The sequence below is a fragment of the Barbus barbus genome (assembly GCF_936440315.1).
Source record: "Barbus barbus genome assembly, chromosome: 48".
Taxonomy (NCBI): Eukaryota; Metazoa; Chordata; class Actinopteri; order Cypriniformes; family Cyprinidae; genus Barbus; species Barbus barbus.
In genome coordinates, this window is record NC_136726.1 from 5,810,894 (window position 1) to 5,835,069 (window position 24,176).

General features: G+C 38.1%; 2 protein-coding genes across 3 annotated transcripts; one reads left to right on the forward strand and one right to left on the reverse strand.

Moving 5' to 3' along the window:
• Positions 1-305: 305 nt before the first annotated feature.
• Positions 306-10,599, reverse strand: LOC306866903 (lysoplasmalogenase TMEM86A-like). 2 transcript variants are annotated; one of them, XM_079412333.1, is made up of 3 exons: positions 10,507-10,599; positions 7,234-7,498; positions 306-5,995 (listed from the first exon to the last, which is right to left on the reverse strand). In XM_079412333.1, exons 1-3 carry the CDS (start codon positions 10,525-10,527, stop codon positions 5,568-5,570), a joined length of 714 nt encoding a protein of 237 aa, XP_079268459.1. In that variant the 5' UTR covers positions 10,528-10,599; the 3' UTR covers positions 306-5,567. The 2 variants fall into 2 exon arrangements, with proteins under 2 accessions (XP_079268459.1, XP_079268460.1); XM_079412334.1 differs by lacking the exon at positions 10,507-10,599 and having other exon boundaries at positions 4,119-5,995; positions 7,234-7,946.
• Positions 10,600-12,010: 1,411 nt separating this feature from the next.
• LOC306866898 (protein SPT2 homolog) lies at positions 12,011-20,795 on the forward strand. Its single transcript, XM_079412323.1, has 6 exons — positions 12,011-12,464; positions 12,702-12,816; positions 16,331-17,713; positions 18,745-18,901; positions 19,078-19,155; positions 19,487-20,795. Exons 1-6 carry the CDS (start codon positions 12,405-12,407, stop codon positions 19,584-19,586), a joined length of 1,893 nt encoding a protein of 630 aa, XP_079268449.1. The 5' UTR covers positions 12,011-12,404; the 3' UTR covers positions 19,587-20,795.
• The last annotated feature ends 3,381 nt before the right edge of the window (positions 20,796-24,176 follow it).

Consider the following 24,176-nt stretch of genomic DNA (forward strand, 5'->3'; position numbering starts at 1 on the left):
TCAGTTTTCAGCAAATCTTCATTTTTTGGTGATCTATGATGTCTTCGTGTTATTTAACCTCAAATAGTTCCAAATCTATCTTACCTCTGAGAAATACAAAAGGAGATGTTTAGCATTATGTTCAAACTGCTCTTTTCCATACAATGGAAGTGGATGGGGACACATAAGAAAAACTCATACAGGTTTGTAACTTCTTAAATAAAATGACAATTTTCATTTTTGGGTGAACTGTCTCATTAAGGATTCATCATCTTCTGCTTGTTGCAATTGACAATAATGAGACAAACACACTTGTAGCACATTTTCAGTTGCATTGCAGTTGCATTTATTTCTCACTTGGACTAAAATCACATTCATAGCAGTATCACTATAGTAAAGGAGCACTACAGTCCTTTAACAACAATAACAAAAGGAATTAAACTGCTGGACATTATAACAATAAGGCAAAATATTGAATAAACCTCAAATTTGCTCAGCAAAAAATAACAGCATTCGTTCACAACATAACTACAATGTTAAAGGTCAACTGTAAAAAATATATATAGATGTATAGCAAGATAAAGGTACTCTAAAAAGAAAAGGAGTTTCCCTTATTTTTGTAATATTGTTCACAGACTTCAGACCATTAAACCACTTATTTTTTTCTTCTTCTATTTTTAAAGATTGTAATCATAACAGCATTTACTACTCAAAGTATTGTCACTGCCTTACTTTTTACATACAGCATAGTCATAAAATGTTACATATCTATAATAATATTGGTCCATCTTAAATACTTTTCTGAAACTAGTTAAAATGTGATTTACCAACATATGAACACACTTGCTATATTTGCTTATTAGTACTGGACAGCAGTTAGAATCACCTACAGTTAATATTAATATGTTGGTATCATATAAAACTTTCTCATAAGATGGAACCGACCCAGATGTTAGTAACAGCAACTACCCTTTGATTTACTCTTAAAGGCAGAGGTGACACAGAATATAAAACAAACTTGGTAAAGTTGTGATTGTGCGCAACGTTCCCAGCAAACGTTAGCAAGCAAAAACATTGACAAATAGAAAAAAATAAGAGCAAAAAAGTTTCCAAATCTAATGTCTGAAAGCTTAAACCTAATGAGCTACCAACCTAGACAGCATTTCAGGCAAGTTGTGAAGGATGACAACCAGGATACCTTGTTTAGCCAAACTTTAAAACAGCACTGCAAGTAACTTTCAAAGAAAAGACAATCCCAGAGTGCTCTGCTTGAAAAATCAAGATGGAGGATGAAAGAAATGTTACATATAAATACTTAAATTTCACTCAATACTGAAAACACGTCAATAAACACTAGTTCAAACCACATATCTACTGTGTTAGCTTAGCAACATGATAATGCAAGATCTTGTCACTGATATTTGATCTCACAAGGCAACTGCTGATTTAGACAGCTCCTAGTGTGTTTGGGAACAAAACTTTTCATTTTAGTAAAATAAAATGGCAACATTACGACAAAGGAGTATACTAACCTCTCTAGCTAAGTGCATTTAGAAGTTGCCCTATACTGTGATGCAAAAAAATAATTGAATTGAAAGAACAGAAGATTGAAAATTCAACATGTTTGAGAACTTCATCCACAGGGTCGAAACTGCATTGCACACCACTGGAAGGCCAGAAATTTGCTGTACGTGAGAACAGGGCCGTTAACACAAGAGACGATAACAATAAAGTTCTATGAAACAGAAGAACGGATATTATTGGAATCACTTTCAGAACATTTCCCCCCAAATGATCATCGACAACTAATCGGAGTCCACAAGAATACTTTTTGTATGCAAAGAAAACAAAAATAACGACTTTATTCAACAGTTCGTCTCCTCTAGTGTAGTGCCATTTTGGAGAGTATCTGCTGAACGGATGTGCTTTGATTTGAACAAAAACAGCGCATCCGTGAGGTCCGGCTGACACAGAACAGCGTACGCAGTTTGCATTCAGCGGATACTCTCCAAAATGACACTACGCTGACGCAGAGGAGAAGAACTGTTACCGATCTACTTGCTACGTTTCTGGATGTTGATCGTTTTAATTACATTGCTGTCTATGGGAGGGTCAGGGAGTGGTCACAATGCATCAAAAATATCTTAATTTGTGTTCCGAAGACGAACTAAGATTTTACGGGCTTGGAACGACAAGGGGGTAAAGTGTACCCTGGGGTGGAGTAAGCCTTTAAACTAAATTGCTCAGTAAGATGCTCTTCAAACTGTAGCTCTTTCATGAAAACGACTGTTGTGAAAAAAAACACAGCTTATAGTGGCCCTTGTGGCAATGCTGAGAATGCAGCACATACTTGCGTCACTTTATGAATTGTATCCTGACATTTAGGAAAGCACAGTTATGCACAAAATTGGCCTTTTGGAATTACATCAGTACATTTCAGGCCTCAATCTCAAATACAGGATTTCAGGAAGGTAATAAACAAGATAAAATGGAAAAGTGCAGCTATTTATATCACTCAATGGTGTGCTTTGAAACAAGTGGTTTATTCCTCATTATCTTCAACAACAGGATCGCTATACCTAACACTGTCATCAATACTAAACCCACTGAACTCCCAGCATTCTGTTTCATCCCCCTCGACTCGACACAAAAGCATCAAACACACAAGCGCTGACAGAGGGGGTAAAACGATCACACTCATTGCTATTTGAATAAGGTCGCGGACTAAAGCAAAGCCAGGTGGAAAGGAAATCTTCCCCGTGCCAGTGACAGTCTCCACACTTCTCAACAGACAGCATTTCAGTGATGGAAACAGAAGGCACCTGTTCTCCTCTATGGAGTTCGCATTAACACAATAGAGAAGGAAACGACCAGGCGAGGTCAGCAGGGAGGTGACAGCAGGTTGTAAACAAGGAAGAAAAGAAATGCTAAGCAGTAATATTGCCATCAAACAATGGTTACATAACATTCACCATAAGAAGTGACTCGGAATCACTAAAAAGTCTGTTGATGCGATTCAGGGGAATGCTCTGGGGTCTTTCCAACTCTTTTTGTCATGAAAACCATCAAACAAAAAACTTTAACTTCACTCAAAATGTTGTTCCGCTGCAGACCTTCACAACACATCACCGATTTGCAGCTTGACACACAATGGCTCTGAAGAGACATGCTGTTTGATGACCTTGCAAATCATGTACGGTTTTACGACTAAGCTGAAATGTTTTGCTGACAATGTGACCCCTGAGTAGGGAACCTATGAAACCTAGCATAAAGCAAATGCGTCAAAATAGCCTCGCTGTTTCTCGAGAGGTCAGCGGTTAAGCCGAGTGTGTGCGTGTTGATAACGACAGTAGCATTTATGTGCGTAACAATGTGTTGGACGCAATGGCCAACAGGGTTGGGTAGACACCTTATTTAATTTGATGTGCATGAAAAATGTAAGTTACCCATGAGTGTACACAAGAGTACGGCACCATTTTCATTCACATAAAAAAATAAAAAAATGGTCTACTGTCAGTTCACCACTGGATATTGCTGTCCCTCGCATCACGACCAGGTTAAAGATGTCGTATCACTTCAAAATGGACCATTGTTGAGTGATCAGCTGTGTTTGCATTCAAAGCTCATTTCCACTCGCACCTGAGGGTACAACAGCTGAGCACATATCAGCCCAAGCTATATTTTCCATCATGGCTGATGGTTCCCTCATGTAGTATCAGTGAAGGATCAGCTGATGATCCCTTATTGAGATTTATATATAAAAACAACAATCAGTATAAATCAACTGATCATAGATACAGTACATGTGGTGTTTGAGTTAAATCTTACAAAGCCTGGGAAGAAAATGTTCTAGTCATATTTCACCCCAAAGAAAATAATGAATATTTGAATATTTTGCATAAATAAAATGAAGCCTAGTTTAGTACTACTTTTATTGACTGATATTGATATTTATTATGTCAATTAAGTTCTTATTAATTATATTAATTCATTTTTGTACCATAAAGAGGAAAAAAACTCTTTGTGAATTACACATTGAAAATCTAATGAGAATCATTACTGAGAATAATGACAATTACAAACAAAAGCAACACACCTAAAGTAATGGAAAAAAAAAACTTCTGAAAGACATTTTCTTTATGCAAAATATATACTTTTATTTTGTAGTGAAATATGACTTAAAATATGTTGTGATTGACCCTAGTATGTGACTAAGCTAAAAAAAAAGCACAGTACCACACACAATAAAAAGGAGAACACTGTACTGTGAAATATTCACACACTGTGACATTTTCACATATTTTCAGGTGGAGGATTGGTTGTGAATGAAATACTGGCTTAAAAATTAAATACCAGCTACTCTAAAGCTGATGACACAGATGTCTATTTGCCCACCACAGGGCTTCCCACTTTCCCTTGAGTAAAACTCTTCCTACTGGCAATACAGGAAAGTGGTTGGAAGCTTGGTACATGTGTATCATCTGACATCACGCCCTCTTTACAAACATTATCTGATACTATACAGACAAAATAAACTTGTACTTATTTGCTGTTTCCTTGTGGTAGAGGTACTGAGCAGAAACCTAAGACAAAGATAACAGACACCGTCACCGAAATCCACTCCAAGAAAGAGACCGACATCCATTTTTATGAGAGTCTCGTGTTTTCTTATTGGTATTGGTCATGTCTCAGAACATAGTATTCGCTCTTCATCTGCTCCAGAGACAACCCTAGCACTGGTAGCAGTCAATTGGGCTTGACAAGACAACTTTTCCAGCACATGTGCATGCAGGCATGGAGGTTTGTGTACTAACTCTAAACTAAGTTATGAAACAAAATGACTTTGCAATGTGTCACAGGATAAGGTATACCTCACGATACTATGACAAGGACTTGTGCATTGAATTTCAGTACAGCAGCACTACGCTAACATATCTGCTTTAGAATGTGACATGGTTTTCATGCTGCTCTCTGATTAGATTTGGGAAATCTACAGTGAGACAGGGAAACCAGCCCCCTAAGAAGAATCTGAACTACTTTGTATTGTTTGCTAGTCCATTCTACAGACAAACACTGGTCACTCAAGACTCACTCTTTGTTCACAATATAAGCCATCAGGGACTCTCTGAAGTGGACAAGATATCGGAGACATTGAGAAGACAATGGGATAGTCTCGGTCAAAATGGAGACACTTAAGGTACTGTAAGTTGAGAAAAAAAATTATATTTGAAACTAGTAACCAGAAGGCCAAAACTCATCCGTCTTTCCTTTCTCGATACCAAAAAAATGGTACTACTACAGAAAGTAAATGCAGTATTGTAAGTATGGAAAGAGACCTGACTAAGTCAAGAGTCAACCTGATTAAGACTCCAAGACTATCTAACCTTGTAAATGAATCCAGCATGGAATACTCTCACTGGTTTGGTCTCACACAATCCTTAACGGGCAATTGCTCAACTATAACCAATATATCCTGGTCATGGTCAGACGGGGGAACTGTGGATGGACCAGGGGTTGCAGAAAGTGGAACCTGTGTAGCTGCTAATGATGTTAAGTCATTAGGGGAAGGTTGGTTAATGTGTGGTGCCTCAGGCTCTTTTCCGAGCCGCATCAGCATCTTGACATTCCACAGCCGACAGTGCGATCAACATCTGGGCAGCATAGTAGGTGGCCATTATGATGGCTCGGGAGTGGGGAACTGGAAAGCAGAACTTGTTGACGGCAATGGTGAGGTCGGACACCATGAAGAGGACGGCTCCGAGGCAGGCCGACAGTTTCGTCCAGGTCCAGAGGTCATTGGCGAGCTGGACTCCAGCGATGGCCCTCCATCCCATGAAGCCGATGAGAGCGATGTAAACAGCCACTAGGTAGGTGAAGGGACCAGAGAGGTAGGGGTACAGAAGGGTGTAGCTGAGGCCTGAGATGACAGCGATGACCAGACCTGCTCTCAAGTTGAGGGGCTTCATCCCAAAGGCCGAAGAGTAGAGAATGTGGGTGATGGCGAACATTAGCAGTCCTAATAAGACAAATACAATTGAATTGAGAATATGTCGTAGTGAAAGCAGGGGTGTCCAATCCTGCTCCTGGAGGGCCACTTTCCTTCAGAGTTTAGCTGCAACACACCTGGCTAGAACTTTCGAGTAATCCTGAAGACCCTGAAAAGCTGGTTCAGATGTGATTAATTAGGGCTAAAGCTGAACTCTGCAGCAAGGTCTCCAGAAGCAGGAATGAATCCTAGAAGCAGAACCCCTGAATGAAAGTATATAACATATAGCAGTGGTTCTCAATTCCAGTCCTCACATACCACTGCGCTGCACATTTTGTATGCATCACTTATCATCACAGATGTTTGTTCTATTCAACCGTAAGTGCCCTGCGAAGTGGACATCACAGGATATTCTGCCATGATTCCAGTTCGAAGGAAGCATATATGTTCCATTCAAAGGGCATTAAAGTGTGCGAGATGTGGATTTAAATTGTATTTATATTTACAGAGGTATATTATATGTCACACTTCACACGTCTCTAGTAAGTTTTGTCTGTGTGTGAAGACGTTGTAGGCCGTGGCATAGCGCAAATCCATAAATGAATGTTCCAAAGTGAAGTAAACTTCAACAGATTGCCCGTGCTCCAGGAGTAGGGAGCAATGAACACTGTGCAGGGACCCTGTCAATGGGAACACAGTTGGTTATCTGAATCAGGTGTGTTAAATAAGAGAGACATGCAAAATACGCAGAGCGACGACTGGAATTAAGAACCACTGACATATAGTATACATTGTCTTTATATTACTCAGCAGGAAACATGTTATTCTTTGGAACAAACAAGAGTGTTATGAGACTAAGGAAAACTTTGCTTGAGTTACTCTGTGGTCCCCAAGGGTATCTTCGGGCAGAATGGTTTGTTCCAACCCTCAACCCTGGCCTAAAAAACCTAATTCGACCTCTACGCTACTTTCTCCATGCAAGAGCTGCTGAATCAGGCATGATAGTTCAAGGTTAGAACATAAAATGTCTTGCTTGAGAGTGGCGACTTGCAAAAAAACACAGACTTCTGCTTTCAGATCATTTGCATAAACTCATTGAACCACCATTTGGAAAGGCAATAAAAGTTAAATGCAATATTATATTGATGCAAAGCTTCCGATAAACAGAATTATTTGTGACATATCTTTCCCTTCCCATCAACCCACATAGCAAATAACTCTTAATCCTTTTTTAATCAAATCAGAGCAATACAAATTAATTAACTCACCGTGACTAAAGTAGCCTTGTTCTTGCCAGATGAGAAATGCGTCACCCAAAGCTGAAAAAATAAGTCCTGCCAGGATTTTCCTGGCACTGGAGTGGGCACCTAAAAAGCTGATGCCATGGGCGAGCAGAAAAACCCAAAGACAGAAGATGGGCAGGCATTTGATGAGGGCACTGAACCAGGAGGGGCTCGAGGTAGGGAGCCACAGAACAAAGTAGACGCAAGTGGCTTTGAAAAACGGAACCAGCTTTGGACCCTCGCTCTTCACCTGCATGACAAAAGAGAGACTGAAGTTGCATTCATGGGAAGTGAAACACACCATCATGTGTGTCAGAAAGACTGACACAGAGTCATTCTTGTATTTAACAATTGGAGGAGAGAAAAACACTTAAAAAGAAGCTCTTACTGTAATGCGATCCACGTGTTTTCATGGAAATGTGAGATACCATGAACTATGACAATTACTAATTCTCAGAAATATAACAAACCCAAGAAAAATATGTCAAAGTTTACTGTCCCTTGAAAACTAGTTTAGAATTGGGCCTTTAGCCTAGAGTGCCATCTTTTACTAAACTCACAACAGACGGTGTGGATAGTCACCGCCAAACCAAGAAACCCTGAAGGAGGAAACATTTTTTCTTTGGTGACCCATAGGCTCAGATGAGTCTGATTGCACAACCTCCTCATTACAAAACTGGATGATTCTGGAAGACTTCAATAAGCGATTCTAGACTTTACAGCACATTAAGCAACTGTCAATTAGTTGCAACACGTCTAATCTTGAAAATAATTATTCTTACATATAATTATGTGTAACTAGTACTAGTATAATGAGATTTTATCATACTCGAAAGGAAATTATTTCCAGGGTATTGCTATGACGGTCTAGGAGGCTTGATAGTCGATTATTGCTGGAGGGTTTCTAGAGTGTTCTGGGTTGTTTGCAAGGGTATTGCTAAGTGGTAGTTGGGGTGTTGTTGGTGGATGCTTAGATCAAAAGAGCCCAGACCTCTATGGTATTATGGTCTTTAGATATGACTTGGGTTCCTCCTTCACTCTAAGTCTATTGTATTTGGGAAATGGACATTTTCTAAAATTGTAGGTCATGTTCTTTAGAAAAGTAAGAACAAATCACTAACAGTAAATATAAACAATGATAACACTTGCCTTTTATACATGTAATCTCTGTACTTATATATTGGAAGAAGTAGATTCAGTGGCACGGTACACAACATACTACTTATGTAACAGGGACAACTGTAACTTTTCTTGTCCCAATCCTCTTATTAGTCCATGTCCGTTGCTTAGTCTTGGAATTTGTAGCTCGAGTCTTTGCCCGTGTGGGAAGTGGAAAAAGGCTATTGTTAGCAAGTGTATATTTTAATCAGATTCTGGTGTACCCCGCAGTCTGAGAAAGGTCACACTGAAATACAGAGACACTGTGAAACAAGTGCTTCTGATTTCTAGCCAGTTAATGTAAGGAGACTGTATGCACACAGCATGATTTCTTTATAATGTAAACATGTAGTGCTGATCTTTAAAATGAGGGGTGGTAAAGCTTTGCGGTTATAGATCTGAGCTGGTAAATGAAAGGTTGTGTGAGTACCCCACAAGAGATGATCCACTACCCATAACCCCTGTGCTGGTGGGACTGTTTACTGTAAATCACTTTGGAGAAGTGCATCCCCTGAAGGATTATTTTCTAAAATTGAGTTTAAGAATCACACAAACACAACATTGAAATGTAGCATTATATCACTTGTTTACCAATGGATCCTCTGCAGTGAATGGGTGCCGTCAGAATGAGAGTCCAAACATCTGATAAAAAAATCCACAAGTAATCACACCACTCCAGTCCATCAATTAACATGAGCTGAAAAGTGTGTTTGTAGAACAAATTCATCATTAAGGCATTTTGACTTTGCTTGTAAGCCGTGCTTGATATGTGCCGTTTTCTTTCATGATTTAAACAAGATGACTTGTTATGTGCAATATATGGAATATTATATTTTAGATGGAAGCAATGATTTGAAGTAAAAAACAAAAACATGTTGGATTTGTTCATTACATCGTTGGGTGTAATTATTACTAATTAACTGAATATACATATATTTTTTTATACATACCATAAGTAAGGGATTACTATGATTTTTTTCCTGTATTTTAATCACAGTTACTTCTGATGTAATTAGATTAAATACTGTATAGACTATAGAACAATTCTATGTCATTTTTTTTAAAGGATCTAATGTAAATGTATGTATTTTTAAATAACTCCCTTTAAATACTTATAAAGTTCAAGAATAATTTATGCAATTCAATATTATTTATTTGAAATAATTAAAAATTTATGTTTATCATTGTATTGTTCAACTGGTAGAGGTTGATATGGGATTTAGAAAGTAATTATTAATAATTGTATCAAGTGTTTGGACTCTTATTGTGATGGCCCGAGGGCGTTTTGTGGGTGAAATATTTCTTGAATTAATACATTGTATAAAATTACACAGTTAAAACATGTGACAACATCCCTTAAACCAAACCAAACCAAAAACAGTTCAACTGTAAATATATATTTGTAGGTCAGACACCATATATTTAAAATTATATCTATATGAAGAAAAGTGTTGAAGACAGAGGACATTAAAATGCTTTGCAATCTTGATTATGTCAGCAAAACTGAAGTCATGTCAAGAGAAACTGCACGAGCTGGGATGCTTCTCTTTGCCAGTTAGCATGCATCTGTTTGAAAGAGGAATAAAGGTTGTCACCAGAGTTTCCACAGAATAAAGCCCTTTGAAAGCAGACAAAAAAGGGGAAATAGGCTACTGAGAATGAAAAAACGCTGCACAGCGAATTGCACAGTGCTTATTTCATTATAGATCAATTGCATAAATAAACCAGCACAATTCATGATAACATAGCACATGGTTTGTAGAGGTAAAGTAAACATGAGCATGCTGGCCATAATCACGTGCTCATTGTTCTTCACAAGATAACATACTCAAGGATGCATAGACAAAAATATACATTTTACATTTACGTGGATTGTCATATCCTTAACTACAGATCACTATATAAGCACAATTTAAAAAAATACTAATCATGCATACGCAACATAAAGAAAAGGAAGTGGTTGTCAGAGCCGAGCAATAGATGAATGCGAAATAAAAATGCTCATACAGTTATGAATCCATATGCAATGCCAGTTTGAGTTTAACTGATATCATGTCGATGATACAGAGATGTTTTGATGAAAAGAGGTAAAGGACTCACCACAGTGACAGGAGAAACCATCTTTGTCTGCGGTTAAACAGCCAGTGGAAAGATGAACAGAGCACGCGCTAATATTTACGCCCCTTTGTATGTGCAATGTGTTTTTGTCTTGTGTTCTAGACAGGCCATCATCAGTGGGAGGAGACAAATCAGCTGTACAGTGGGCGGAGCTACGTCCTGTCCAATCAGAGTGCAGGAAGTGTTTACATTACAGCGAGCCTCAGCAAGTGTGGAGGATTTACCTGCGACATTACCTATCTCAACATCTATTTCTGATTTATATAATGCGAATTCGATATAAATTGTAAAGGTTAATAAAAATGATACCGAGATGCGTAAATGATAGCTGAGCTGTTTCTTGAATCTGTATCGACCTCTTGTGGTAGCATTAATATTGCGTACTCACTATTTCCCTAAAAGGTTGTTAATATTACCTTAAAGTAGGCCTACAATGTAGTGCAAGCTTTGTTTATAATAAATATTTAAAATGCAAAATAGTTATATTTTTATGAAATATTATTTCAGCACATAGTCAGAGTTACAGAAAAATAATGATAAGGAGATTACGTTTTATTTATTTGTTAAAAGTGTGATTGAATGACGTTAGTACATTTGCCCAACCATGTATTTTTATAACAATGAAAATATTTGAAAAAACTTTTTAATTTTTAAAAGCAGAATTTAATGGATGTAAAAATATTATCATGCCACATGTGACACATTTTATGTAATGTGACAGAAAAAACACATACATTAGGACAAAGATCAACTATAATTAATAGATGAGACTAAATTGTTACATTTGGCAATTATTGAAAGCAGAGAACATAAACATAAACTGATCTTCACCAGTGTTAAAGGAAGACAAAGTTCATGAAAAATGCATTTTTACAAATAGTCTGCTGCAAGGTATCAAACCACATGTTGTCAATCATGGTATACTCACTAAATTAAGTCCTTTAATCCATTTGTATTCTAGTTTTTTACAATTCCCTGACAATAAATAGGTCACACCAGTGACTTCAGCTAAAAGCTTCATATGAAATCATGAGATAAATGAGAAAATTTCTGATAACTGAAAAGAAACAGCGGCCTTTCCTCATAGATCTGCAGGAAATAGGAGGAAAGACGTCAAGGGTGAGTTTTATTTCTAAATTATTTTTGTTAAACGGTAACACAACTCCAGGGGACCACTACTTTCATTATATATTTTATAATATATTTTTGATGTAATTTACATCATATATCAGATGAATACATTATTGTATTTTAAATGGTAGAAAACCCTGTTTTTGACCTCAAAATAAAGCACCTCTGTACACGGCTGTGGGGACGAGCATTTGGATTCTTTATAATTAATTAAAAAACAAATATTGCCACATTGATGGTTTAAGAAGGTGTAGTTGTTCAAATAACGCATTGCTTTATTTTAAAATATATATTTTTTAAAAATTGTAACCCTAAATTGTTTTTTTCAAGTGTAATATTTCTGTAATAATATTTCGTGTCTTAACCGGAAGTGACGCTGGTTTGGTCGTCGCTTCCATCTCTCAAGAGGATTTTACACATTCGCGTTGTTTTATAACCTTTCCGTTTCATGTCGTTTAATGTCAATTTAGGAAAACTGGTCCGGTATCACTGAATGAATACATAACGAAAGTTGACTCTGCGTTGTTTAAGGGTTTAAATGTACAGCAGCTGATCAGATATGGCGAACAGAAGCTGATTTCATCTCTTAGTTTGCTTCTCCTTCCTCTAATACTCGGCTGGTTTGAACAGCAGGGCTGATTTACGCTGTATTTCCGGGCACAAAGTCTGCCTGAGGTTAGTGTTGGTCGATTGGTAAGTGGTAGCTATTGCTATTAGCTGAGTAGGTGAGCTGTGGACAGTTAGGGATCATGGATTTCGACAACGTGCTGTCTATCGCCACCCAAAACCAAGGCCTCAGCAGCATACCGGTGTGTATGAGAAAAAAACACAAGAAAAAAAAATGCTAAATGTCTTTATAGTATATGTAAATGTGCAATCGATGACTTTGGAAGACCCAACTACATGTACAAATGTTGTATTGTTGTAATGTGCCAGTCTATCATGTTAATATTAATTTTGCTAATATAAGTCATATGTCATTGCATGTAATTTCATATGCAAATATTTGCATTTCAGTGGTTTTAAATCATGTCTGTCTTTTATAGAAGCGGTATAGCCTGAAAACCGGTCCACCGAAGAAAGATGACAGAGTCAAGGGAGTAAATTCATCTGCAGTGCAGGCCTTCTTGAAAAAACAGGCCGTAGAGCAAAAGAAAAAAGGTGTTTTTTTCCTCTTTAAACCTTAAATGCATAATCCATCCAAGTCATCGTTTACTTGCTGTCATGCCATTGCAAACCTGTAATACTTAGACCACAAAAGATAATTAAAATGAAGGGGATCGATGCTGTCAAGATGATGAAAAAGACCTTAAGAGCACCATAAAGGCAGTCCATATGACTTATATTTAGGGTATATCAGGGTTGACCTCAACCGTATAAAATGTCACATTTAGTTAAAAAGTAACACATTTTTAAACCAGAAAGTCATTTTGACTCTGTGTTCCAGGTTCTAGTTATTTTGACCCGGACATCGCATTGGAGTAAAACCTACTGACTTTGCTTAAACCGGGTACAGCAACTTCCCAAATCAACTGGATAATCTTTGTACTTTTTAGGACCTTGTTGCGCTTGGTGTCCCTGCCAAAAATGACAGGTCTGCAAGAATTGCTTGTAAATCTCTCATTATGCTCAAAAACCTTTTGAGTTCTTGAATGATCTAAATTACGTAAAGGATTTTCTGTACAGCACACAGGTTAAATTATGAATGATAATAAGAACCCAAAACCACAAATATGTCACAAAACAAACATTGCTTCAAATCAACTGAAGATAGTAGCCTGTTACTCTTTATTATTCTATATGAGGGTCTGTTTAACAACCAACAACTAATATTTGATCATAATGAATATTTCTGTCCAAATCAATTAGTTGCTTTTCTCTGCTTTGGAGTGGATGCACTCTTCTAATATTTGTAGGTAAAATTCAACCTAACACAACTTTTCAATGCATTAAATGGCACACGCACCTGACAGGGAAGCCCACATGAAACAATATGGTTATAAGCTTCTTAAAGGGGACCTATTATGCTCCTTTTTACAAGATGTAAAATAAGTCTCTGATATCCCCAGAGTGTATATATGAAGTTTTAGCTCAAAATACCCCACAGATAATTTTTTATAGCTTGTTAAAATTGCCACTTTTAGGGTATGAGCCCAAACGTGCTGATTTGGAGTATGTTGCTTTAATGCGAAGGAGCTGTTGATCCCGGAGAAGAGGGCATGGTGCATGGCATGCTATCACACACTTTATAAGTCCCACTCGTGATTATGAGCTAAACAAACTGAAGCGATCGACTCGCATTGCTTTCATATGCAACTTTTAACAACCACATTCCTATTCACGATCATTCAGGGTGAGCAGCAGTGAATACCGGCAAAGGCGAGGGTAGCTTTAGCATCATTAGCTGTTTATGATTTTGTTTTAGATTTAAAAAAATTAGTGGGTGTATTTTTACCATTATAGGCTGGTTGTTTTCACACACTGCTGCCACACAACTGTTCAAACACCTTATAAAAGTCATTTTTGCGTAATAGGTCCCCTTTAAAGAGTTAAAGTGCTCATGTGCCTATTTAGGTCATGCACTTTTTGCGCTAAAGCCCTCTCACCGCCGCTGTTTTTCAAATGCACTTTTTTCCTTAGAAGTGCATATTTCACTACTATAAAATGATCTATGAGCTCTATGATGGTATATCATGAAACTCTAGCACACAAGTTGAATGGATTGCTTTTATAATATCTAATTTAATTTATTTATTTAGTTAGTCCTTTCAAATATTGACAGCTCCTACACACGTGCCAGGATGTTTCCGGCAATCCTGGAGACCTTGATTAGCTGGTTCAGGTGTGTTTAACTCTCTAAAGCTTGACATAAGTAATAGTGATCTGAAAAATCTGGAATGCAAACATGTTTTTATTGAGGATATTATAATATTTGATATCAGGCTTAGAGGGGAATGCTATACTTGAGGAGGAAATACACAGAACTAAGTGAAAATATGCAATTTGATGCAGTGGCGGATATTTGTGTTGCCAAAAAGATGAAATTCTCACAGCTTGTAATGTAAATCAGTGAGATCTGTATAACAGTACTGCAATCTACTTAAAACTATTCAATGCATATAAATATCAGTTGTTACTCATTCTCCGGTAATATGTTTTCGTAAGATGATATTTGATTAGTTTTATGATCAAAGCTCTGTAGTTTTATAGTCAGGGCAAAACATATAATGCAATGCAAGAAAAATGTTTGAAAGATGAACAAATAAACATTTAACAAAAGCCTGATGGATCATATTTAAAACTCATCAACTTTTTTTTCTACAAATGATGTATGGATAATCAAGTAAACATAAGCCCATTAAGTGTTCATCCTGAAATAACTAACAATATAAAAGGTTATTGTTATGTTTACAAAAATCAGTAAAGATTTCACAGCATAAAGATATTTGAAGCATGACCTAAAGAGGGATGTTTTTGCAGTTATACTAAAAGGCCTTTTACTTACTTTCAATCAGACGACAGAAAGCATGTAGTAGATTCTGTACAAAGTCTTTCAGCCAAGCTGTGATCACTGTGGCTTTGCAGGAGCAGGATAAGACATCACTGCCATTAGGGGCAGACTTAGTTTTTTGGGGGCCCTAAGCAAATTCCAGGTATGGGGCCCCAACACAATATCTATGTGCTCTTTTACGCCTAACCCTTATTTTGCTTGCACGCGCTCAGTTTATAGTTTATTTATCCCTTCACAACCAGTAATTTGGTAAACCTAATGCTGTTCTAAAGCTATATTAGGCTAACTTATTTTTTTCGGATAACATTATCAAAAAACTAAATACATTTTTGCACTTGTCCATTTAATAAATTGTAAACTTTTTGGTTTTTTTACAAACATAAAATTATCCCATGCAACTCATCCCATATTCCACGTGTTCTGAAGGCATATGGTAGGGTTTGCCGAGAAACAAATATAAAATGTAATCTGTTAAAGTGAACTTCTCCAGTAATCGCATTTGTGCATTTATACGAGTGCACAGCAGGCGTGCCTAGGAAAAGTACACACGTCATTTTGAAACATCAAGATTTTTTTGTGATCAACTTTTTATTGTCTTTAGATTAAGAAACATCAAGATATTAAAATTATGCCTTGAAACACGATTTTCTTTACTGAGGTGAATATCTCTGTTCTGAGACAGTCAGTATTATACAGCATAAGAATGTGCGCAAAGAGCACTCCATGTAATCTCTAAAAGCTGTCACTCACTTCAGTTCATTGCTATCTCACAACGATCCGTTAATAAGCTCTCTACACTACACAACGAATCTCTTATTTATATCGTATACACTTTATTATAATGAGAAGATTCACAAGGTTGCAGAACTCTGCACTTGATAAAAACTGCATTTTGCGCAGTCAATTCTAACTTAAACACTTCTGGTCATTGCGTTTTAGAAATCAGCAGATATGTCTGTGATTGGCTACATTGCTCAACGCTGTACATTTTGTTTTGCCAATATCAGATGGGGCCCTCCGATTCGCCAGGGCCGCTTACCTCGCTTAAATGTTAAGTCCGCCCCTGCCTGCAATAGGGATTTGCAAAGACATGAGTGTTAGAAAATAACCATGGCACTTCTCATATAATGCATATTTTGATGTTCCCCTCACTGTCTTTCTTAGAAATCCAGAGTAAGAAAGCAAAAGAGGAGCTGCTGGCCAAAAGAGTGGAGCTGAAATCAGATAGGAAGGCAAGAGCAATGGCTTCCCGAACTAAGGACAATTTCAGAGGTTACAACGGCATCCCTGTCATAGACCAGCCCAAAAAGAGGCGGTCGAAGGGGGAGAGATCAGAAGAGCAGGAAACATCGAACACATATGATGATGATGATGATGATGATGGTGATAATTACGACTATGAGGGAAAAGATTCTGAATCTGAAGAACAAAGCATACCTGTTAACCCTCCTGTTAGGCCTGAGTCCTACAAGAAAGTCGACAGCAAACCGAAAAAACCCAGTGCTCCAGCAAGGCCTCCTCCTCCATCATCAATGAACTTTGCGGACCTCTTGAAACTTGCGGAAAAGAAGCAGTTTGAACCTGTTGAAATGAAAGTAGTGAAGAAGACTGAAGAGAGGCTTAGAACAGCTGAGGAGATTCGAGAACTCGAAATAGAGCGCAGAGTCAAGAATCAAGATAGAGGGAAAGACGCCAAACCAGACAAGAATTCAGGACACAAAGACAGCCGATCCCAATCCAGGGATCCAGGCTCAAATTCACAAAAGAAGAATGTAGACCGAGATGGCAAAATTGGGAAATTGCCCAAGCCATCGGGGGAAAAGTACCTGTCAAGTAGTACCAGCAAAAAGCCAAAGCTTCAAGCTTCCAGTGAAAGAATTCCAAGTTCTGCCAAACTATATGGAGACAGAAACTCAGGCTCCTCAGGTGACTTAAATTGTAAAGCTGCCATGAACAATGGTACTTCGTTTCAATTGAAACCAGCACCATCCAGACCCTTACAAGGCCAAAGGCCCACAACCTCAAGTGACCTTACCCCAAAGAAGGGGAATTCCTCAGTACCTCAAGGGAAATCAAGTATTTTGGGAAGTCGTACTGGAGTTGCTCCTGGTGCAGCTAGACCAAGTCAAGGACCACACAAAAATTCTGGGCAATTTAGACCTAGTAACTCTGAAAGAGGTGGGCAACCTCAGAAACCAGCTAAACCAGGACACTTATCACGGCCTGGGAGCAACGGACTTGTACGACCCTCTTCTGGTGAACCCTCAAAGCAACCAAGACCAGGCGGTAGTTTGCAAGGTCAGCAGGTTCCTGGAAGCTCCAAGGCCTCCATAAATGGACCAAGCAGGATGGGAGGTAGTGTTTCTGGGAGACCGGTAAACGACATGGGCTTTGGCCCTGGAAGACCTCAGTGCACTGTTTTTTCAGAGACTATTTCATCAAAGAACTTTGCACAGAGACCTGGGATGGTTCCAAGACCTCCGGGACCTCAAGGCCCCAGGACAGTAATTGCCCCCTCAGGCCACAGAATCCTGGTTAGATCTCCTGGTAAGGGTTACAATGATTTGTTTAATATATTATCAAGAGAACTGCTGTTTCGGCAGATGCCAGTCCCAAGATTTAATGTAATGAACCTTGCAACTGAAGTTAATGGGGCAATGCATTACACCATATCAAACATTATACACAAACATTTTTAAAAATATACTTAGAACTCTATATGCAATTAAATCCTGATGGACAAAATGAAGTCCTTTCGTGTGCTTTTTTTTTGTGGTAATCAAAAGCCTGTTGAAGGTATTATTAAACCAGTTACTGTGAAAGATCCCTTTTGCTTTGCAAAAGTTGATTTGAATATTCCAACAGTTGATTTGGTGAGTTATCTACAAAACTAGGAGACTTTCTTGTTTGTTAGGCATATTAGGTATGTTTACATGCACAAATGTCATCATTTGTAATGAACTCATTACGACTTCAGGTTCTGAAAGGTCCGTACATGTACTTTACATGTATTCGAACAAACAAAACGTCAGTGGAAGCGTAGTTGCCAGGTCCGAAAGTCACTGAGAATAATTGAAACCAAACATAGGCACGTTTGTATAATGTTAAATATATGCATAAAGGTATTTTTAGAATACGATTGAGAATATCTTCTGATTCATGAGCTTATATGTGCTCATTGTTTTCCCATTTATCATATTATTTTAGGTCTGTGCCCCCCCCCCCCCCCCCCCCATCCATCCATTCTGATTAATTTCATTTGGATTAAGCTCAGTTGATTGAGCTTGACGTGAAAGTTTTCTGATTGAACTGTTAATCTGATTACTAACTGATTATTTGGGTGCATGTAAACGTAATAACTTTGACATTTATGGAACAAGCAGAATTCATTAGTGTGAATCGATTCTTTTGTTTATTTCTCCAAGTACTTGTATTGAATGTGTGTTAGAATGAGCTTGATTTGCACGTTCATTCATGTTCAAGGACATTTGTTTTTCATTAGTAATTAGTAGCAACTTTAATGCCTTACGTGTAATATTACATTTTTAAAGTTGTCTCTATTCCTGCTATTTTTGAAGGACCGGCCTTGCCCCCCATAACATCCATTCATAAACGAAAGTACAAGGATGAGGATGAGGATGACTCTGAGATGGAAGACTTCATCGACGATGAAGGAGAAGAACAAGATGAAATTTCAAAACATATCAGGGAAATCTTTGGTTATGACAGGACCAAGTGAGTTTTTGCCCGGTTTAAGGTTACTATAAAATGTCCTTGGTCTTGAAAAGATCTTGCTAGTTATAGGGGATGTTTACTCGCAGATGTTTGCGTACTTGCGTAGAATGTTTCTAGCCTTAAAATACAAGGATTGTTTGCCTACTTTGTGTTAAAATTGGCTTTCGTTTCAACAGATATAAAGATGAAAGTGACTATGCACTGAAGTTTATGGAGAGCAGCTGGAAAGAACAGCAGAAAGAGGAAGTGAGGAGGTAGGAAGTCAGCTGAAAACTATGAGTGGGTCAATAGTAGTTCTGACAAACTGCTTTGGTTCATCATCATTTTCACCAAATCATCACACTATTGCCTTCTTTTCTGTCTATTTTGTGTGTTTTGCTTTGCCCCTGATTGTTTGATTAGCCTGCGATTGGCAGTGCTGGAGGACCAGGAGGAGGAACGACGAGAACTTGAGGAGATGCAGAGGAAGAATGCCAAGAGGAGAAAATGATTGTTTCAGATGAAATAAAACGCTTCTCTCCCTTTACGCAGAGGACCAGCGTATATGGCGTTCCTTAATGACACCTGTTTTTGTTTCTGCCTCAGCTTACGCCTGGGCATCAAGGAGGATGAAGAGGACATGCGTATGGAGGAGGAAGAGATGAAAAGAAAACTAGGGATGAAAGCAAAGCAGAAAAAGATTTAGTTTACCTTCCTTGACTTTGATATGGTCTTATTTGGTTGGGAGGAACCGAGTGGAATGCAAATGCCTTCCATGTTCCGCTGACATTGTTACACTATTTATTTGAATGCCCAAGCCATGGGACCAGGTTTGCACTATCAAGAGCCCATCTGACATAGCTGAGCTTTGGAGAAAATAATATATGAAATTAATATCTGAGAATCACAATAGCATTTTTTTGTATCTGTTGAAACCATGAAAGTATATCTATGTGGATGCCTTACTCAAGCACCAACTTCAAGATTTGTCCTGATTTTGGGAGAGTTATTTTATAACTTGTACTATTTAATTCGTGAAAACGACAGAAGACTGCCATTTTTTTCCCATGTCTTTTTTTGTTAAAGTGATTTGATAGATTCTGTCGTCCTGTCATTTGTTAATTCCGTGCTGTCGCTGTAATGGTGGATCTGGTTTCAGAAACCTGGAAGTGAAAATGAGTCGCCTTTAGCTGGGATGAAACTCCAATATTAACTTTTTGCTGTGGGACACATTGGTCACGTTGCACAATGTGTGTTTGTAATGCAAATTCCATCATTCACATTTCAACATCATCTAGACAACTAGTCAACATTTCTAACTTGGAACATGAAGTACCTATGGTAACAAAAACACATCAAATGGACAACGCAGTAGATTTTCTAAAAGTTACTGATCCAGACAACCAGTATGGAGTTGGCACTATGCTCAAACAAAGATGCTAGGTGTAATTTCTAATGTCAAGAAAGACAAAGCGGTAGACAAGTCACCTTTCTTACCCAGATAGCACACGTACATCTGCAAGGTGTCTGTTAAAGATCACTTCATCTGGAAAGCATCTGCTGTGTACAAACATCCGACAGAAGTCTTTAAGGTTTTACATTCATTCTAAATAAAGTCTATTTGACATCTGATAGGAAATGTAAATGCAGACGTCTCCGTGATGTACGTGTGCTGTCAGGGTAATTACTGCACCATTTGCTTTCGCTGGTTTTGTCACTGGATCAGAGTAAATGGCCACAAAAGTAACACCATCTCATTATCCGCTTCAAAGCAAGGCACATACAATATTTCACACAGCGTTTGACTGATTTGTTGTTTCCATCTTGGCTAACGGAGTCGTGGGAAATTTTTACATGATAAGGTCAGGTAGCTTATGAACAAATTTATGAATAAATGAGCCACTTTATGAACGATGTCCTCATAGTATGGTTCTTTTTCTCATATAGTCAGCGAAACTGATGGGCTGTTTGCATTGTGTGATGGTTAGTTGATTTGGATAAGGTTTGGGTTGTTCTAGCAGCATTAGGCCTATTTACCCAGATAGCACATGTACGTCTGCAAGATGTCTGTTTCTCTTGATCTGGGGGGTGTTTCCCAAAAGCATAGTTAGCTAACTATGGTCGTTAGTTCCATTGATCTCTATTGGTAATGATGGGACGTTTTGGGAAACACACCCCTGAAAAGCATCTGCTGGGTACAAACATCTGACAGACGTCTTTCAGATGTCAGTTTTACATATATTCTAAACCATAAACATCTTAAAGACAGCTAATAAACGTCTATTTGGCATCTGATAGGAGATGTCCTATAGATGTATTTCAGATGAGCAAACTCTACAAAATACGTCTTGCAGATGTAAATGCAGACAGCAAATAGACGTCGCTGTGATGTACATGTGCTATCAGGGTACACAACCACAACAGTATCACAAAATAACATTGAAAACAGAGATATTAGTATTTTAATGTTTACAAAACAACTACTTTAGAATCAGAATCCAAAACTTCCCATATGTTAATAATTTTGCACGTTGTTGGGCCTATTAAAAATACATAAATATGTTTCATTACATTTAAATGATATACAGTTTTGGTAGTGTTGGGTTGCCACTTGATCACTAATGTGAAAACTATCCTTAGATCCAGTAGATATAGGCCCACACTACATAGAGATGTACAGAGATACAAAATTTACACAGTCAAAATCATTCATGAAGTGGACACTTTATTAGGTACACCTGTTCAATTGCTTGGTAACACAAATTACTAATCAGCCAATCACATGGCAGCAACTCAATTCATTTAGGCATCTAGATGTGGTGAAGACGACTTGCTGAAGTTCAAACCAAGCATCAGAATGGGGGAAGAAAGGGGATTTAAGTGACTTTGAATGTGGAATGGTTGTTGGTGCCAGACGGGCGGGTCTGAGTATTTCAAAAACTGCTGATCTACTGGGATTTTCACAAACAATCCCTAGGGTTTACAGAGAATGGTCCGAAAAAGAGAAAATATCCAGTGAGCGGCAGTTGTGTGGACCACCATGTTCAGGCTGGTGGTGGTGGTGTAATGGTGTGGGGGATATTTTCTTGGCACACTTTGGGCCCCTTAGTACCAATTGAGCATCATTTAAACGCCACAGCCTACCTGAGTATTGCTGCTGACCATGTCCATCCCTTTATGACTACAGTGTACCCATCTTCTGATGGCTACTTCCAGCAGGATATGCACCATGTCACAAAGCTCAAATCATCTCAGACTGGTTTCTTGTACATGACAATGAGTTCACTTTACTCAAATGGCCTCCACAGTCACTAGATCTCAATCCAATAGAGCACCTTTGGGATGTGGTGGAACGAGAGATTCACATCATGGATGTGCAGCCGACAAATCTGCAGCAACTGCGTGATGCTATCAAGCAATGACATCTTTATTCCAAAGACCATCTAGATCAGGAGAATACACAGGAGACAAGTTAACAGCAGTGTTAGCAACAACAGGAAAAGGGTCAACAGGGTCAGGCTGAGACTTAACACCATCTCTACTAATGTAAGCCTTAAGCATGTTAATGTGGCACACACGAGTCTTACGCTTGCGATCGGGAGTAGAAACTGCATAATTTGTGTCATTCAACTTCTTCTCAATCTGATAAGGTCCAGAAAATCTTGCCTGCATGGGTGAACCAGGCAGAGGAAGCAGTACTAAGACCTTATCACCAGGCTGGAAATTACGCTGAAGACTACCCTTGTCATAGCGAAATTTAATTTTGGACTGGGCTTCAGCAAGATGAACTCTAGCTAACTCCCACGCTTTGTGTAGATGCTCCCGTACAGTACTCACATAGTCTAGCACAGACTTACGAGGAGATTCCTTAGCTAGAAACTGCTCACTTAGGAGTTTTAATGGGCCACGAACTGAATGACCAGCTCAGCAGGGCTAAATCCCAGGGATTCTTGGACGGTTCCCCTCACAGCAAACATCAAAAACGGCAAACCCTCCACCACCCAGTCTTTACCAGTCTCCATGCAGTATATACGCAAAAGAGACTTCAGAGTTTGGTGGAACCGCTCCAGAGCTCCCTGTGTCTCTGGATGATATGCGGTGGACAACTGGTGCTCTTTCTGGTGTAACTCTTTCGTTACCTCCTTAAATAGTTTAGAGGTAAAATTGGACCCCTGGTCACTTTGGATGACTCTCGGCAAGCCAAAAACTGAACAGAACTTAATGAGCTCACGAGCTACAGTTTTAGCTTGGATAGTCCGCAGAGGAACAGCTTCAGGATAACGAGTACTAGCACACATAATCGTTAAAAGATATTGATGTCCCATTTTAGCTTTAGGCAATGGTCTCATCTGTAGCACGTGGACCAAAATCTCTGAGGAATGTTTCCAACATCTTGTTGAATCTATGCCACAAAGAATTAAGACAGTTCTGAAGACAAGGGGGTCCAACCCGGTACTAGCAAGGTGTAACTAATAAAGTGGCTAGTATCACATATTGGTTTCCCCTTGGCCTATATGATAAGAAAAAAAATCCCTTTCTTCTTATATTACTTTTTTTTTTTTTCATTAAAAATTATCTCGTAATTCTGAGATAATTAAGTCATTAATTCAGAAAAACAGAGCAAAAACTTTTTTCATGAAAAATTATCTCGTAATTCTGAGATAATTAACTCGTTAATTCAGAAAAACAGTAGATTTTTTTTCCTCAAGTGAATGCAATACGCTTCCGTACTACAATACGATTTAACTTCTACTGTTAATAAAATGTTGGTAGGCTAGCCTACTATGAGATGGTTATACTATTCAGATGGGCTCCCTGTTATTATGGTATGTCAAAAAGTGTATATTTTTAAATGTGGTTGTTGGTACATTTTACCAGTATTTACCATACTTTCAAAACAAAAATTAAAATAGGAAGAATATGCAATATGAAATAATAATAAAAAAAAATTTTTGGTTTTCAAAAAGTATTTTTCCAAAAGGTAGCTACATCTGGAAAACCGGGGGTCGTTTTATAATCGGTCAGTACTGTAGTTTTCAAATAAGCCTAAAGGACACCCCTGGCCTAGGTTATAGTGACAGTGTGAATACAGTGCAGTTGTTAAATAGTTTTTCCGACAATGATCGCTATTTAAAGTTTTCTGTCAGTATGATTTCTTTTCATATATGGTAAAAAAAAAAAAAATTGTATGATAACATTGAAAAAATGTGTCTTGAAAATACCAACCCTAAAATATTTGCAGTGCATTTCAGCTTTTATTTAATCGCGTTTATTGTGTATGAGTTTGACCTCGCTC

Excerpts from the sequence above, each read along its gene's own strand:
- LOC306866898 (XM_079412323.1), top strand. The coding sequence starts at position 12,405 with ATGGATTTCGACAACGTGCTGTCTATCGCCACCCAAAACCAAGGCCTC. Across the intron at positions 17,714-18,744 it reads AATCCTGGTTAGATCTCCTG|GACCGGCCTTGCCCCCCATA; the intron begins GTAAGGGTTACA and ends CTATTTTTGAAG. Across the intron at positions 19,156-19,486 it reads CAGAAAGAGGAAGTGAGGAG|CTTACGCCTGGGCATCAAGG; the intron begins GTAGGAAGTCAG and ends TTTCTGCCTCAG.
- LOC306866903 (XM_079412334.1), bottom strand. The coding sequence starts at position 7,555 with ATGATGGTGTGTTTCACTTCCCATGAATGCAACTTCAGTCTCTCTTTT. Across the intron at positions 5,996-7,233 it reads ACAAGGCTACTTTAGTCACG|GACTGCTAATGTTCGCCATC; the intron begins GTGAGTTAATTA and ends TTGTCTTATTAG.